Raw genomic sequence first — 14,658 nt, forward strand, 5'->3', positions numbered from 1 at the left:
AGGTATCTCCTGTTCATACTGTAGTTCCCAGTGTAAACACAAGTAGTCCTTGACTTACCACGACAACAGAGCCCAAAATTTCTGTTGCTAAATTAGAAAATCCTTAAGTGAGTTCTGCCCCATTTTATGACCTCTCTTGCTTGCCATGATCGTTAAGTGAATCACCGTGGCTGTTAAGTTAGTAACACTAGCAGGATTACATGAATTTGGCTTCCCCATTGGCTTTGCTTCTCAGAAGGTTGCAAAAGGGGATCATATGACCCTGGGATGCTGCAATGGTCATAAATAGGAACCAGGTGCAAAACAACTGAGTTTAGATCACATAACCATGGGAATGATGCAACAGTCGTCAGTGTGAAAAAGAGTAATGTCACTTTTTTCAGTACTGTTGTCACTTTGAATGGTCACTAAATGGCTGTAAGTCGAGGACTACCTATATGAAGGCATGAGGCAGGGACGAATCCTAGGAAAATGTGCCTCTGTTGTTTCATCTTCAATCTCCATATGGAATAATATGGATTTCCAAGGAGCTCTTTTAATGATTCAAAGAAAGCTTCTGTGCTTGTATTGCCACATTGCAAAACACCTCTTTCAAAAGATTTGATCAATTCCAGAAACAGTAATATTACACATACAGATCGGACATAGGGAATATAAGAATATAATAGTAAAAAGTACTCGTAGGATTTTAGCTAAAATTGGCAGTTTTGCAGATCAGACTGTCATAAACTGTCCCAATATCAATTACAAAACAGGACATGTACATTAGTTACTGACTTGATTGATGCCACCTTCTTAATATCAATACAATCTAAAATTTAACTTTCCAATGTAATTTTTAAAGAAATCCATTAAACTAAAATTTTATAAATGTTCGTTTTGCAGAAGTTTTTCTAGCAATAAATTTTTGCAAATTAATTTCACTGCAGTAGCATTTTCAATAGTTTTATGTTTCCAAATCTTTATAGAAATGTTTGTTTTCTTAATGCTACTAATAATTTATGAATGCTTTAAAAATGTTTAAATTAAGATGTGAATTACTGAATGGAAGTTAGATCTTGCATAATAAAGTTCAATCTAAATTTTTGAAAGGAATCCTATGTAAACTGCTGATCAAACACAAGATTTGATTTTAGTTTCACATCTGCTGCCTTAAATTGATTGATGTAAAAAGAGGCTGATGAAAAATGCAATGACCGTCTTAGAAGAAAAGAATCCTACATGCTTTAATAAAAAATAGAATAGACTTCAAAAAAGTAGAAGACAGTTACAAATTAATCTCTAAATCCTGACACTGTATCTTCTTTTAATCCATGCTTGATTCATTGTATTGTTTTATGAAATTCTCAAAGTTATATAAGGTTTCAAGATGTATTTTACATATTTTTTTAAAAATCTGCACATTATTCCAAAAGTAAACAGTATATGTATTTTTGTGCTATAAAACTACAAAATGTATTTGAGAGCTTATAACAGAATACTTCTTAATATAAATGTTTCAAATACTTGTACATGGACTTTTAACGTTAAAAAAATTTGGTTGTCACTGAAGGTTGATTTTTCTACTACCCTAAAAATTGCAATTTCTTTTTGGGAATACAGAGGGTGCTAAAGAAGAGATAGGGGCTTGTGATCTTCTGATTACTGTCAGACTGCTTTACTTTGATGATGATGATGATGATTATTATTATTTTGGCAATTCTATTAGAGTTGATTGGAAAATGAGGATCAGCAACATCTGGAAGTTAATGTTTCTGGCCTTGTCCCCACATCATGGTTAATTAGGCCATCAGGGAGGGGCATTATGTCATTGGGCTAAAAAAAAAAATCAACTGATGTAATAAATAAATCCCAGGTGCTAATATTTAGAACAAAATAGACCCACACTTACAAAGGATTAAATTAATTCCAGCTATCTGGTCATGTTTTAGGAACACCAAATCCCAGTCAACTGTTCTTTTTTTGCTTATAGAGACTTACAAGAAATCAAAGCGGAAAGAACAGGTTGAATTCAATGCCCAAACATCTTTCCTGGCCATTCAGAAAGGAGTTAATAATGAAGCATGCTGGTATTTCCAGGGAGAAGAGTCTAGTGGTAGGTTACCAAGCATTTTCTGAATGAACATGTAGATAATCCTTGTGACTGAGCAGTTGTTCAGCAGCCATTCAAAGTTATGACATCCTTATAATTGCAGCCATCAGAGTATCCTTCTAATCACAAACTGCAATTTGAGCACTTGATAACTGGCTCATAATTATGACAGCTGCAACACCTCAGAGTCACATGATCACCTTCGCTGCTGATCTCTATCAAGCAAAATCAGTGGTGAAGTCAGCAGGGAATCACAAATAACAATCAAGTGATTGCAGAATATCACGCTTGTACAGGATTCATCTAGTGATGGCAATTAGAACTGCCACAATTGCTATTGTAAGTTGGCATGATCAAGTGACATTGTACTTTACAATTGTGTTGCTTAGTGATGGAATTCCTGGTCCCAACTGTGGTTGATAAACAAGGATATATATTCTTGAAGAATGACTTTTGACCCAACTAGTATGATTGTCCGTTAGCAAACCAAACATAATAAAACTTCACTTGGCTAGTTAATGACTGGATTATATTATGGAAAGAAAATACCTATAAACTCTGGTGTAAGGTGCAGTGAAATTCATTTCAGAATTATTTCCATTCTTGTAAATGTTATCAACAAGAAAAACTAGATTGAAATGCTTAAATTGCAAGAGGAGAAAAGCTAGATGTTTTAAACCATTCACCTTCTTTCATTAACAATTTGACTTTGAAGTTTAATTATAGTTCATCATATCACAGAAGAAAACATATTTCATAAATCCTTTTTGAAGATATATAAAAATATATGAAATATTTGATATGAAAATTCAAATTATATTTTAAAATAAATGGTTTACCTGTTCTGAATTAAAGCAATTACTTGAGAAAATGTCTTTCCTATGACACTTTCTCTGTTAACTTTTATAATTCTGTCACCTACAGATAAAAAAAGGAAACAAAGTCATTCTTTTCTTGATTTAAAGCTGACACATTTTTTTTTTAAAGTGGGAAATTAAAAACAATTCTAATTTTTTTCTTTACAACTACTATAACACCAGAACTTGGAAGAAGAATCTTGGCAACCGGACTTCCAAGTTGCTATGACTCAGCTTCCAAGCAACTGTACCAGGATCACTGAGAATCTTCCATACCATAACTAGGATTATTCTAATAATACTAGGTATGTTATCATGGATGAAATCTACAAGTGTGGAACTCATTTATTATTCCAGATCTCATGGCATTTATAGAACATGGATCCAGGGGTGGGTTTCTACCGGTTCTGTCCACCTCTGTAGAACCGGTAGCGCTAAAGAGCAGCAGACATAGCACCAGTTCTATGTCTGCTGATGCTTTTGCCCACCCCGCCCACCTGGGCTCTTACCTGATCTTTATTTCCTGATTTTTCAACTTCAGCTGCCGAACGAGACACAGCTGCAGTTAGAAAAGCAAGAAAAGAGGGCTGTTTCAAAGGCTGCTTCTCTGCAGGCAGCTACTGACGACAATTTACAGGCCCGTGGCTCACAGCCTGCAGGAAAGTTCATAAATCCCAAACCGGTAGTAAACCCTGTCGTATCCCACCCCTGCATGGATCTAATAATTTGGAAATATATAATAATTTCTTGCTGCTTTCTAGTAATATATGAAGTGGTTATGGTTTTCAAAGCTCATTAATTCTTTTAAAAATCCACCTACAAAAATTAGCCATAAATTATTAAAACCGCTTAGGAAGAACTAGCTAGATATCTCTATTGTCCAAGTGTTCTTTTATTGTTCAGAGACAAATACTGAAAAAAAAAATCTATTCATGCTATTCCATTAAACCTCAATTTAATGAGCTAATGGAGATGAAGGAATTTCCACCATAGCCAAATGAGCACTAAATTGTTAATGGTATTATATGCACGTGTAAAACATATAAAATGTAGTTCATATATATAAAATGTCTGAGAGTCATCAAGACTGATTTGCCAAACAATGAAGTTTGGCACAAAGTTTAAATTTGCCTATTGAATTGTTATGTATAAAATCCTATACCAGCCAAATTCAGAGATATGATTACTATATGAAGAGAAGTGAAAGATACCTGTGGATAATCAAGCTTCAAAAGCAGGCCCTCCTTCTCTAACTTGTTTAACAAATATGGTATCCACTGGCTCAGGCTTCTTTCTTGTTTTCCCTAAAAGATAAATGGAATATAAATATTGAGACCATGAAATATTTCATAGATACATAGAAAATCCTTGTAAAAAGTTAACATTTCATTACTGAAAAATTAATAGTTTTATCTGCATTTTGCAGAGAATTATTATTCAAGTTTTGAATTATTAGTTTCAATGTAGTATCTAGTGTTATAAACTTTTTATCCGCATTCTTCACAAACTGTTTAATATGTTGTAGACATCTAAATAGCTTAATCTGGTGGTAATTATGACGATTTTCTGAAATAGCTTGAATAACTTTGTGGATTTCTTGATGTTTACATTTCATTAATATATGTACAGATAAAAACAAATAACAATCTTGAACAACTGGGTATTTACAGCCCTATTACTAATAGTAATAGTAGTAATAGCAGCAGTCTTTCCAACAAGGCACATAACAATGAAAGCACACCTAGCTGAACAGTAAAGCTGAAAGACAGAAATTAACACCCCGCCCCCATTATAATTGAAAAATACAAACTGTATTTTATAGTGATGTGTAATAGATGAATTTAGATCCTTCTAGAAAGACTCTATTTTTCTTTTGAAAAATTATATCTAAGTTTTATTATCAAAAACAAATTTACTAATTAAGAAAATTTTTCTTATGGTCATCACTAAAGCATAAATAAAATGAAGTAAACTCCAGTGTAGGGATAGGTCACCTCTGCTTCACCTAGTGAAGCGAAAACATATAGAGAATAACTTTTCTGATAAATGTTTAATTAAGTAATAAATTTGCAACTCATTCATATTTCCATATATATTTTCTGCCTTCCAAAAAGAAAAGTTCAATATTCCATAAGTTTTCCATTATTTAGAGAACATATTTAGGAAAAAACATACAAAATTAAATCTTTGAGGGACTTTCAGATTCTCTATATAAATTTAGGAGATCAAAGAGGATAGATATATAGTAGTGAGATAGTAAATTATATACCAAATTGTAAAGTAGAAAACACTGAAAAATATCAGTAAGAAATACACTACTATAATATAGCCATCCCTATTTTAAAATTCTGTACTTTTGTATTCTCTAGGTATGGTATATAGGTTACCATGTTCCAAACTATAATTATTAAAACGAATACGTTCCTATTTGGGAATTTATCTCTTATGACTATCACACTCCAATTTCTCCTCTTGTCCCATAAATCTAATCTTTATCTCGAGATAAGGTGCATTCAATTTTGAGACACAGTTGCAACCAAACGTCTTTGCTAATTTTATTGCTTTAGTGTTTTAAGATCACCAAATTAGGAAAATAAATGGGCAGGTTTACTCAAAACTTACTTTATTTTGAAATGTAATTGAAAAATGCAAGAAGACACGACACCTAATAAGTTTACCATATTGACTGTATTAGTTACTATAAGTATATTTATGAGGCAGTTAAAATAAAACTACCCAAGAAAATAGACTTAATAAATGATTATGTCTATATATGATCCATTAACTCACCTAACATTTCTCTACCCTACATAAGCATAGAATTTCAACAGTCACTGTTAACTGAAGAAATTATCCCAACATTCTTTCTGCATCCTTAAACTATCCTCCAACATCTATAAAGTTGTTAGGACTTTTCTGGAATTTTGAAAATACTTGGGGATTTATAGTGGTTGCCCTAACATTTACAAAGATTACCGCTCCCATTCCATGCTTTTACATTCATGAATCTCTCCCAAAAGAAATATTTTTGAAATATAAACCTTGAGTTTTTTCAGTGGAGTCTACTTCAGTTCTTGAGCAACAGAAAGTGATGCATGCACCCATCTTTAGAAGGTTTTACTTAACTGCCACACCACCCTGTTGCAGTCCAAAAATTCTCACAGCGTACAACAAATACTAGCAGCTTTGTTTAAAGGTCCAGAAGAAATAGGATCTGGTTGAACCAGCTGCACCTAATGATGAAATTTAAAGTCACGCCAGTGATGGTATTCAATTTTTGAATACTACAACCAGTAGAACCTACTGGTTCTGTGGGCGTGGCTTGGTGTGAGAGGGTTGTGTGACTGAGTGGGCATATCCAACTGACATTCTCCACCAAGCCACGCCCACAGAACCCGGTAGGAAAAAAAAAAATTTCTACCTAGCTACCTATTTTCTGCCCAGGCAGGCCTGGCCTAATCTGTCAAGGGCCTGGCCTAATCCTGCATGCCGCCACTCTCTCTTCACCAGTCACATGCATCACCCAGTTTCCTCTCTTTCAGAGGCCCTGGTCCTTCATCTCCTCATTTCCTCCCCTATGACCGCCTCTTTCATTGTTCCATGCCCGTGGTTTTACCTTCCTCCTGCGGCTGCCTGCCAGGGAAGGCAAACCAGGGCTGAGCCATTGTTGTTAGTGGGCTCCCTGCATCTCGCTCTTGTCACAGATGCCTGTAGCCGCTGCATGTTGTTTTTGGTGCAGCTGGACTCCAGCCACACTGAAAAAAAGGCGTGACAGCTGTAGGCTTCTTGCAGCAAAAATTACTGATCTCCGGCTTTGATCAGCTTCTGCAATGTGCCGTGGCTGCATTCTAGGCACCGGCCATGCAGGCTCACTCCGTTGCCTGCTGCACCGCTCTGCTCGGACTTGTCTGGGCAAATCCCTCCAATGCAGTGGGCTCAAAGGGGTGGACCTGTGTGGCTAGAGCCTAGAATGCGGCCACGGTGGTGTGTCGAAGAAGCAGAGTAAAGCCAGAGGTCAGTAATTTTCGCTTCAAGAAGCCTACAGCTGCCACATTTTTTTTGCCACTTCTTTCCTGGCCAGAAATGAGCTGGGAGCGGCGGCTAGAGGATTCTCTTGCCAGCAAAGAGGTGGCGGCTGGAGGCTTCTTGGCGGGGGGAAAGGGGACATGGAGAGACTCAGCCGGGACTCAGAAGGCAGCTTCTGAGCCTTGCCTGTCCCTTTTTGGTCCCTCCCTCTGCATTGAGGTATCTTAAGGGGACAGGCTGAGGCAGCTGCCTTCCAAGCAGCAGTGAAGCGAAGTGAACAGAGGCAGAAAAGTTCATCCAAGTCTTCTCCTCCTCGGGCATTGCACACAGAGCGTGTGCAATGAATCTCACAGTGCCACAGGGACTCACCGATGCACCATCTCCTTGCAGAAGGTCCCGGCCTCATGTGTGCACATGTGAGGTCCCGGGACGTTCTGCTAGGAGATAGCATGTGGGCTACTAGCTCGGTTCCAGTTGGCATTCTAGGCACCGGCCATGCAGGCTCACCCCGTTGCCTGCTGCACTGCTCTGCTTGGACTTGTTTGGGCAAATCCCTCCAATGGAATGGGCTCAAAGGGGTGGACCTGTGTGGCTAGAGCCTAGAATGCGGCCACGGTGGTGTGTTGAAGAAGCAGAGTAAAGCCAGAGGTCAGTAATTTTCGCTGCAAGAAGCCTACAGTTGCCACTTTTTTTTGCCACTTCTTTCCTGGCCGGAACTGAGCTGGGAGCGGCAGCTAGAGGATTCTCCTGCCAGCAAAGAGGTGGCGGCTGGAGACTTCTTGGCGGGGGGAAAGGGGACATGGAGAGACTCAGCCAGGACTCAGAAGGCAGCTTCTGAGTCTTGCCTATCCCTTTTTGGTCCCTCCCTCTGCACTGAGGTATCTTAAGGGGACAGGCTGAGGCAGCTGCCTTCCAAGCAGCAGCAAAGCGAAGTGAACAGAGGCAGAAAAGTTCATCCAAGTCTTCTCCTCCTCGGGCATTGCACATAGAGCGTGTGCAATGAATCTCACGGTGCCAGAGGGACTCACCCATGCACCATCTCCTTGCAGAAGGTCCCGGTCTCATGTGTGTGTGGGGGGGGGTGAGATGCAGGCTGGCAGGGAGCCCAGCAGCTCTCAGCCCTAGCTTGCCTTCCCTTGCAGCCAGCCACAGGAGGAAAGTAAGGTTGCGACCACGGACAACGAAAGAGGCGGTCATAGAAAAGGAAGCAAGGAGATTATGGGCCAGGGCCCCTGAAGGAGAGGGAAATGGGCGATGCATTACGCTTAAAAGGTAGCAGGTAGTAAATAGGTGGTGGCTCTGAAGCCAGGCCAGAGCCGGGGAATCATGCATTCCCTGGCTCAGTCAAGGCAGCCGGCAGCTCCAGTCTTCAGGGAATAGCACGTCCCTGAGGCCCCAGCCCTCGACCCAAGGCAAAGGGTCAGCAGACAGCATGCATTGCTTACCTTTGGTGAGCTGAGCTGACCGGGCATCAGCAAGACAACTGGTGAGGCAATTAGCTGGGCCATGTGGCAAAGGCAACATATATAGGGCGGGGCGAGCATTGAGCAGCTGAAAAAGGTGAGCGATCATTGAGCAGCTGGAAGGAGCGAGTGAGCAGCAACCAGGTGACCGGGTCAGGGACGTGGCCAGCCAGAAGTTGCTACCGGTTCGGTGACCCAGGCCAAATTGTTGCTATTGGTTCTCCTGAACCAGTGGGAACCAGCTGAATACCACCACTGAGTCATACCATGACTAAATGGTGCTCCAACCTGTGAATTATTCTACTAACTTATTTTTGCTTCCAGTCTTAATATATGCCACAGAGTTTTTTGAAAATGAAGCAGCATGTAGATAATGGTATTAAACAAACAAATAAGCCCAAAAGATTGTTGGTGTTTTTTCCTTCTACGTTCTATAACTGGTTAAGCTTTTTGACACAGTTATTCTTTTTTATCCAGAAGAAAATCCATCATGTATTATCTATATTACTATAAATCAGAAAAAGGATTTCATAATTAAACAAAAATGAAACTGGTTGTGCATTTTGTTAAAATTATTTGCAAACATTTTAACTTAAGCTGACTGAAATAACTCATTTTTCAACCTATGAAACATATTTTCAATGTAACAGAATAAAGGAAGAATAGTTTTTTTCTTTTCAACAAACTTTACTAAACTATCTCCATGATATGAGATGGCAAAAATGGTGTTCATGAAAATGTGAAAAGCCAAATGCTTGGCTATTTTAAGTAAAATTCAGTTTATAAAATTATTAGCAATGGTGATGTGTATTGGCTGTACATATATATTACTTTTCCACCTGCTGTTCTAGCAAAGGCAAACAGGCAAATCTCAAAAGACTTCTGAAAAAAAATAGGATCCTCAGAATGTTGAATTTTTGGATGTTCCACAGTGACCTGAAAAATGTTTAATAATTTACTGCAATGATTTAATGGAATAGCTACACTACATTTTCTAAATACCCATATATACTCGAGTATATGCCGACCCAAATATAAGCCGAGGCCCCTAATTTTACCAGAAAAAACTGGGAAAACTTATTGACTCGAGTATAAGCCTAGGGTGGGAAATGCAGCAGCTACTGGTAAATTTCAAAAATAAAAATAATTAATTTGGGAAACGATCTCACTATCATGAAAGGTTTAATTGATTCACTAACCCAAAAGAAGAAGATGATGATGACAGCGGGAGGCAGGAGTCACTCTCTTCCCCTCCCCTCGGAGGCCCCCTGAGTCAGGAGTTGCTACCACCGGCGTAGCCCCAGTCCCGCGTCGCCTCGGGAAGGGAAAGGCAAAAAAGGAAGAGCCGCAGAGGCGCTTTGCAATGGCAGCAGCGGCAGCAGCAGCACCGGAGGTTCAGGCTCAGCAGCTCCTGGTTTTGCCCCACCCTTCCCAAGGCAACGCGGGACTGGAGCCGCAGTGGCGGCAGCAACCCCCTACAGTCCCAGCCGGACACCCGAGTGGAGCCCAGGCGGAACTGCCTGTGGCCGCCATGGGTGCCCAGCTGCCCAAGTAAAGAACAGGGCGGCACCGGACCATCGGAGAAGTGGAGCAAAGCCGGAGACCAGCAGCCGCCTCCCTCGGCGCAGAAAGCCCCCCCCAACCAGCCGGACGGTCTCCTCCTCCTTGGCTACACAGAACAAACAGGCAGAGAAGGAGGAGAGCAGCCGGCCAGCTGGGGGAGGCCTCCCGTGCTGCGAAAGAGGCGGCCAACGATCTCCGGCGCCGCCCTGCTCTACACGCTGGCTGCTCGGACTTGCTGGGCCCGGCACATAGAACAGGGTGGCGCAGTATGTTGGAGAAGCCGAGCAGAGCCGGGGATCATTAGCCACCTCTTTCACAGCACAAGAAGCCTCCCCCAACTGGCCAGCTGCTCTCCTCCTTCTCTGCCTGCTTGTTCTGTATGGCCGAGGAGATGACCAGCCGGCTGGTTGGGGGACGCTTTCCTCACCGAAAGGCAGCAAGTAATCTCTGGCTTTGCTCCACTTCTCCAATGGTCTGGCACCACCCTGTTCTTCTTGTGCTGCAAAAGAGGCGGCTAATGATCTCCAGTGCCGCCCTGTTCTATGTGCTGGCTGCTCAGACTTGCTGGGCCCGGCAGATAGAAGAGGGTGGCGCCAGATGTTGGAGAAGCTGAGCGGAGCCGAAGCCACCTCGGCTCGTGTTGTTTTCTGAGCCTGCGAGCCTAGAGCCAGGGCGCTTTCATTGCACGGCAGAACTTCTTGTCTTGGGAAATGCCAGGTGTCGTTGCTGCCCCCTGAGGGGAGGGCATTTCTGGGCTGCGCGATTGGGGGACTTCGTCGCTTTGGGTGGGTGGGTGGGTGGGAGCAAGGATGGATGGAGTCCGTGAAGTGGGGCTTGCCTGCCCTTGCTGGCTGCCTCTGCTTCCTTAGAGGTGGGGAAGGGGGCTCATCTGGACCAAGGGTGAGTCTCCCCCTCAGTTTCCCCTGAAGGATCTTCTGTCGCTTTTGCCTTCTCCCTACGTCTTCCCTCTGTTAAAATCCCCCCCCCACACACACACAAACTTATTTTCGGGCAGATAGATTTCGTGTCTGAGCATTCTCACATGACAGTGGGTCTTCCCCCCCCTAAAAACAGCTAAAAAAAGAAAAAACAATATATCCTCATGTTATATTGCATAAAATAATTCGGCCGCAAGAGAAAACAATTTGGCCGTATTTTGATTTGAGTTTGGCCGCAGAGCCAAGCTGCAATCTGGCAACCCTGAGCGCTGCTTATTGAGTCGGAGGTGGGGGGGAGGGAGGAATTAGGGGGAGAGGGGACGCCTTGGAAACCATGGAAGAACTTTTCTGCTTCCGATTACCCCCATGCTTACAAGTTGCAAAGGAAACACGGAAGCAGGGAAGCGGCTGCCCAGCTCCGGAGCTCCACACCATTTTTTTTTCAGAGGGGAATCTGTCACTCGAGTATAAGCCGAGGGGTTAAGCACAAAAAAAGGGCTGAAAAACTCGGCTTATACTCGAGTATATACAGTAAATATAACTTTCCCCTAATACAATTTAAAAAGCAGACCGATGCATTTTGCTTTATGCTGAAACCCTAAACATAGTAACTAAGGAGCAAGTCCTGTTCACGGCAGTGTGACCTATTTAAAAAAAAACATACACACAGGAATTGGTGTCTGTATGTATTCTTATTATTCTTTTAAAGTTTAGTTTAGATGGAACTTGTTTATATACTTATTTAGAAAATTGAATTAATTCAATTTTAAAAATGTATAACTTAAGGTTTTTCTCTTTGGTCTCAAACTTCGTTTTATATAAAATTATAAAGGGCTGCAGCTAAAAATTTATCCATTCCTTCCCTTCCCTTAATACTGTTGTGATGCCTCATTGTAGGGATATTTCTGGGAAGGATGAGTGAAGAAAATCAGGAGTGTGCTCTCAGAATATATATTCAGAACAGAGTCAGCCAAGGCGCAAAGGTCATTCCACTTCCAGCTAAAGGAAACAGGCACCTGTACTGGACAGCTATGACACAGGAAAATGGCAGAATCCGATGATCATCTTAGAGACAATGGAATAGCATCAACTCATACTGAGAGGGAAAAGGTAATGGCCAACCGCTCCTGTATTTTCACCAAGAAAACCACGTGGATAGAAAATACAAAGAGAATTTTGTATTTACCTAAATGGTTGCTAAGAGTCAACAATGAAATAGATCAGTTTCTGCCAACAGGAGGAATTAAATTAGGAAACTGGGCTCAAATTTATTTAGTGTTATATGAGAATAGATTTCCTGAGTTCTTCGTCTTTTAATTTCTTGACTTAGGATTCTGGTTTGTTATAACATACCAGAGACCCCAATTCTTCTGCAAGTATCAGGATTATTCTGCATATAATAATGTGCAAACCACAGAAACAGCATTCCAATTTGTTTAGCTGACATGCAAAAAATGGCAGGAAAGTCCAGAAGGGAATTTTTAAGAATGTTTGACAGAAATCTGATATTGTAATGCAACAAACATGCTAGCAAGCCTTTTGCTATTATGCACACATGAAAATAAAAGAGAATCTCAAAAATTAAACTGTATTCTTAAAATTTATTTACCATAGGTATCTTTTCAATAATTTCTTCTTCATGGGAGGAAGAATACGTTGAAAGCTTTGCATGAATATGTTGCACTTCACAGAGTGTAGCTTGTTTAGCATCAAGTTCAAATTGTCTTTCAAGTGGTGACATTTTACCATACAATTCTTCAGGCTTACTGCATGTCTTCTCATTTTTTTGACTATTTAATTCTTCTAGATATTCCTTTCTATGATAATTATTCTCCAGCTGAGTTTCTATGGGTTTCATCAGTGAAATTTCCTCTTCCTTTAGATTAGCAATTCTTGCTAGTTCAGTTTTCTGCGCAATTCTATATTCATGGTTACAACCACCTTAATAAAAACATTGAAACACAAAGAACTACTTCATTCATGCTTCCATGTAAGCTAATGAGTAATCTATTTCCATGAATTAAGCATGAGCCAGCAGTGTGATACAGCTAATAAGACAAATACTAACTTGAGGTGCACTAATCACAAACAGTTCCACTTTTCTCTATGCTTGATAACTCTGCCCTACTCACTTGGAGTATCCTGTTTACTTATGGGCACCATAATTCAAAAAGTATAGTGACAAATACAAGTACATTCAGAGGAAAGCTACTAGAAAAGTTAAAGTTCTGGAAACCAAACTATGAGGATCAACAAAAGAACGGGTATCTTTTCCATAGAGCTGTCTCGAGTGTCCAGGTTGGGAGGAGCTCCAGTCTCGGCTCTCACAGGCTGAGCTTGAGATTGAGGCACGCCTCTCACCATCACGTGGTCCTCCGGGCGCGCCCCAGTTTTTTGCTCAGCCTCGTGGCAGTCAGGCTGGTTTTCCTTTGCTCCTGGTCGTTCTAGCACCTCGTGTTTTCTTTTTTTGATCAACTTGGACTCTCAGACAGCGCAGGAAACTGAGGTTTGAGCTCCCTAGGGAGCCTTTTTCTTCTAAGGGAATTGTTTCACTGTCCTTTTAGGGAGAATCCAGCGCTCAAGCGCTGCCCCCTCCGATTGCCGCTTTTCGCTCCGTGCGAAGCTGCATCGTTCTTTCCTGCCTGGTTTTGTTCTTTCGCCGCTTCCCCCACGAACGCCATCTAACCCAGGGAGATGCTTCCCTGCCTCTCCCAGGTACTTCTTTGTGGCCTCCGGGCCTTTTAACTTCTCCTGGGTGATAGCCGCTGGGGATTGCCTCGTCATTGCGCCTCCATTTTGGGCTCCCTGTGGCGTCAGCCATCTTGGGAGTGGCAGGAGTCGCCGCCATCTTGTGTGTGGCCGCATGGCCGGGCGCCATTTTTCAGAGGCCTATAACAGGGTTTTTCTTAATGTTTTATAGGCAGACTCCGGACTGCCTATATCCTTGCCTGTTTGCGCTTAGTTTCTATCAGGCTAACCAGGGTTAGTTGGCTCTGTAGCCCTTCCCCCAGCAGGCGAGTTAGCAGCTCTGCCATCCCCTTCCCCGGTCCGTCCGGCAGGGGTAGCTGCCTGGCGTTCAACTTTTGGCTAATTGGCTTCTGGGCTAGGCCCTGCTGTGCAACAGCCTCCTATTTTAAATACAAAAATTTTTTTGATCAAAAGGGGGTGCGAAACGTGCACTAGGATCCCGGCCTCTACGTAGGCCGCATCCAAACGTGCAACTGTCCGAGGACCCGTGATGGCACTTTACTTTAAAATTTTTGGTTGGTAGCCCCAGGGACGCCTGCCACTGCTCGAGGCCTACCTGCAGGCCGCATTGTGTTTGATTCCTGGGCAGATCCTTGAATGTCCAAATCCCTGCTGGTACCTTGCAATCCTGCCTTGGTACTCCTCTAGATATAGGAGTCTACTGGCTACACAGTCTCTCCCCAGCAAGGGAGGTAGCAGCTCCGCCATCCCCTTCCTCGGTCCGCCCGGCAGGGCGGTTTTTGGCGTCCATCTTTGGCAATTGGCTTCTGGGCTAGGCCCTACTTCTCAACAACGTGCAAAGCACCTCTGTTGCCCTTGACCTAGGGGGTGCGAACAGTACTGGGTTTCCCGGCCCTGTTTAGGCTGTGTCCAGCCTTGTTAATCACCTCACGTTAATCAAGAACTTTTCCTCCTTTCTCCTCTCCAGATGGCAGACGACAATGCATCTCGTGGCACTTCCCTGAAGGCCA

At 42.0% G+C, this 14,658-nt stretch overlaps 1 protein-coding gene and 1 long non-coding RNA gene across 4 annotated transcripts in view; one reads left to right on the plus strand and one right to left on the minus strand.

Annotated features, from left to right (window-relative positions):
- The window catches only part of LOC148123933 (uncharacterized), a 64,294-nt gene extending 61,073 nt beyond the window's left edge, over positions 1-3,221 (plus strand). Inside the window, exons 2-3 of the long non-coding RNA XR_015740210.1 lie at positions 1,973-2,095; positions 3,133-3,221. This is a non-coding gene — a long non-coding RNA (uncharacterized LOC148123933). The remainder of the gene's footprint in view (positions 1-1,972; positions 2,096-3,132) is intronic.
- The window catches only part of LOC148123934 (A-kinase anchor protein 9-like), a 58,715-nt gene continuing 46,988 nt past the window's right edge, over positions 2,932-14,658 (minus strand). Inside the window, exons 7-9 of one of the 3 annotated variants that reach the window (XR_015740209.1) lie at positions 12,549-12,880; positions 4,161-4,253; positions 2,932-3,010 (exon numbers count right to left, since the gene is read on the minus strand). Coding sequence is in view for 1 of the 3 variants with exons in the window: in XM_087916947.1 (XP_087773073.1) it covers positions 3,455-3,490; positions 4,161-4,253 (129 nt within the window). In the remaining 2 variants the exon portion in view is untranslated. Of the gene's footprint in view, positions 3,011-3,288; positions 3,491-4,160; positions 4,254-12,548; positions 12,881-14,658 lie in introns of those variants that run through there. The other 2 variants (XR_015740208.1, XM_087916947.1) reach the window with 2 other exon arrangements.

Source organism: Pseudonaja textilis, chromosome Z (assembly GCF_049901715.1).
Source record: "Pseudonaja textilis isolate UNSWEBS1 chromosome Z, rPseTex1.2, whole genome shotgun sequence".
In the NCBI taxonomy this organism is placed as follows: domain Eukaryota; kingdom Metazoa; phylum Chordata; class Lepidosauria; order Squamata; family Elapidae; genus Pseudonaja; species Pseudonaja textilis.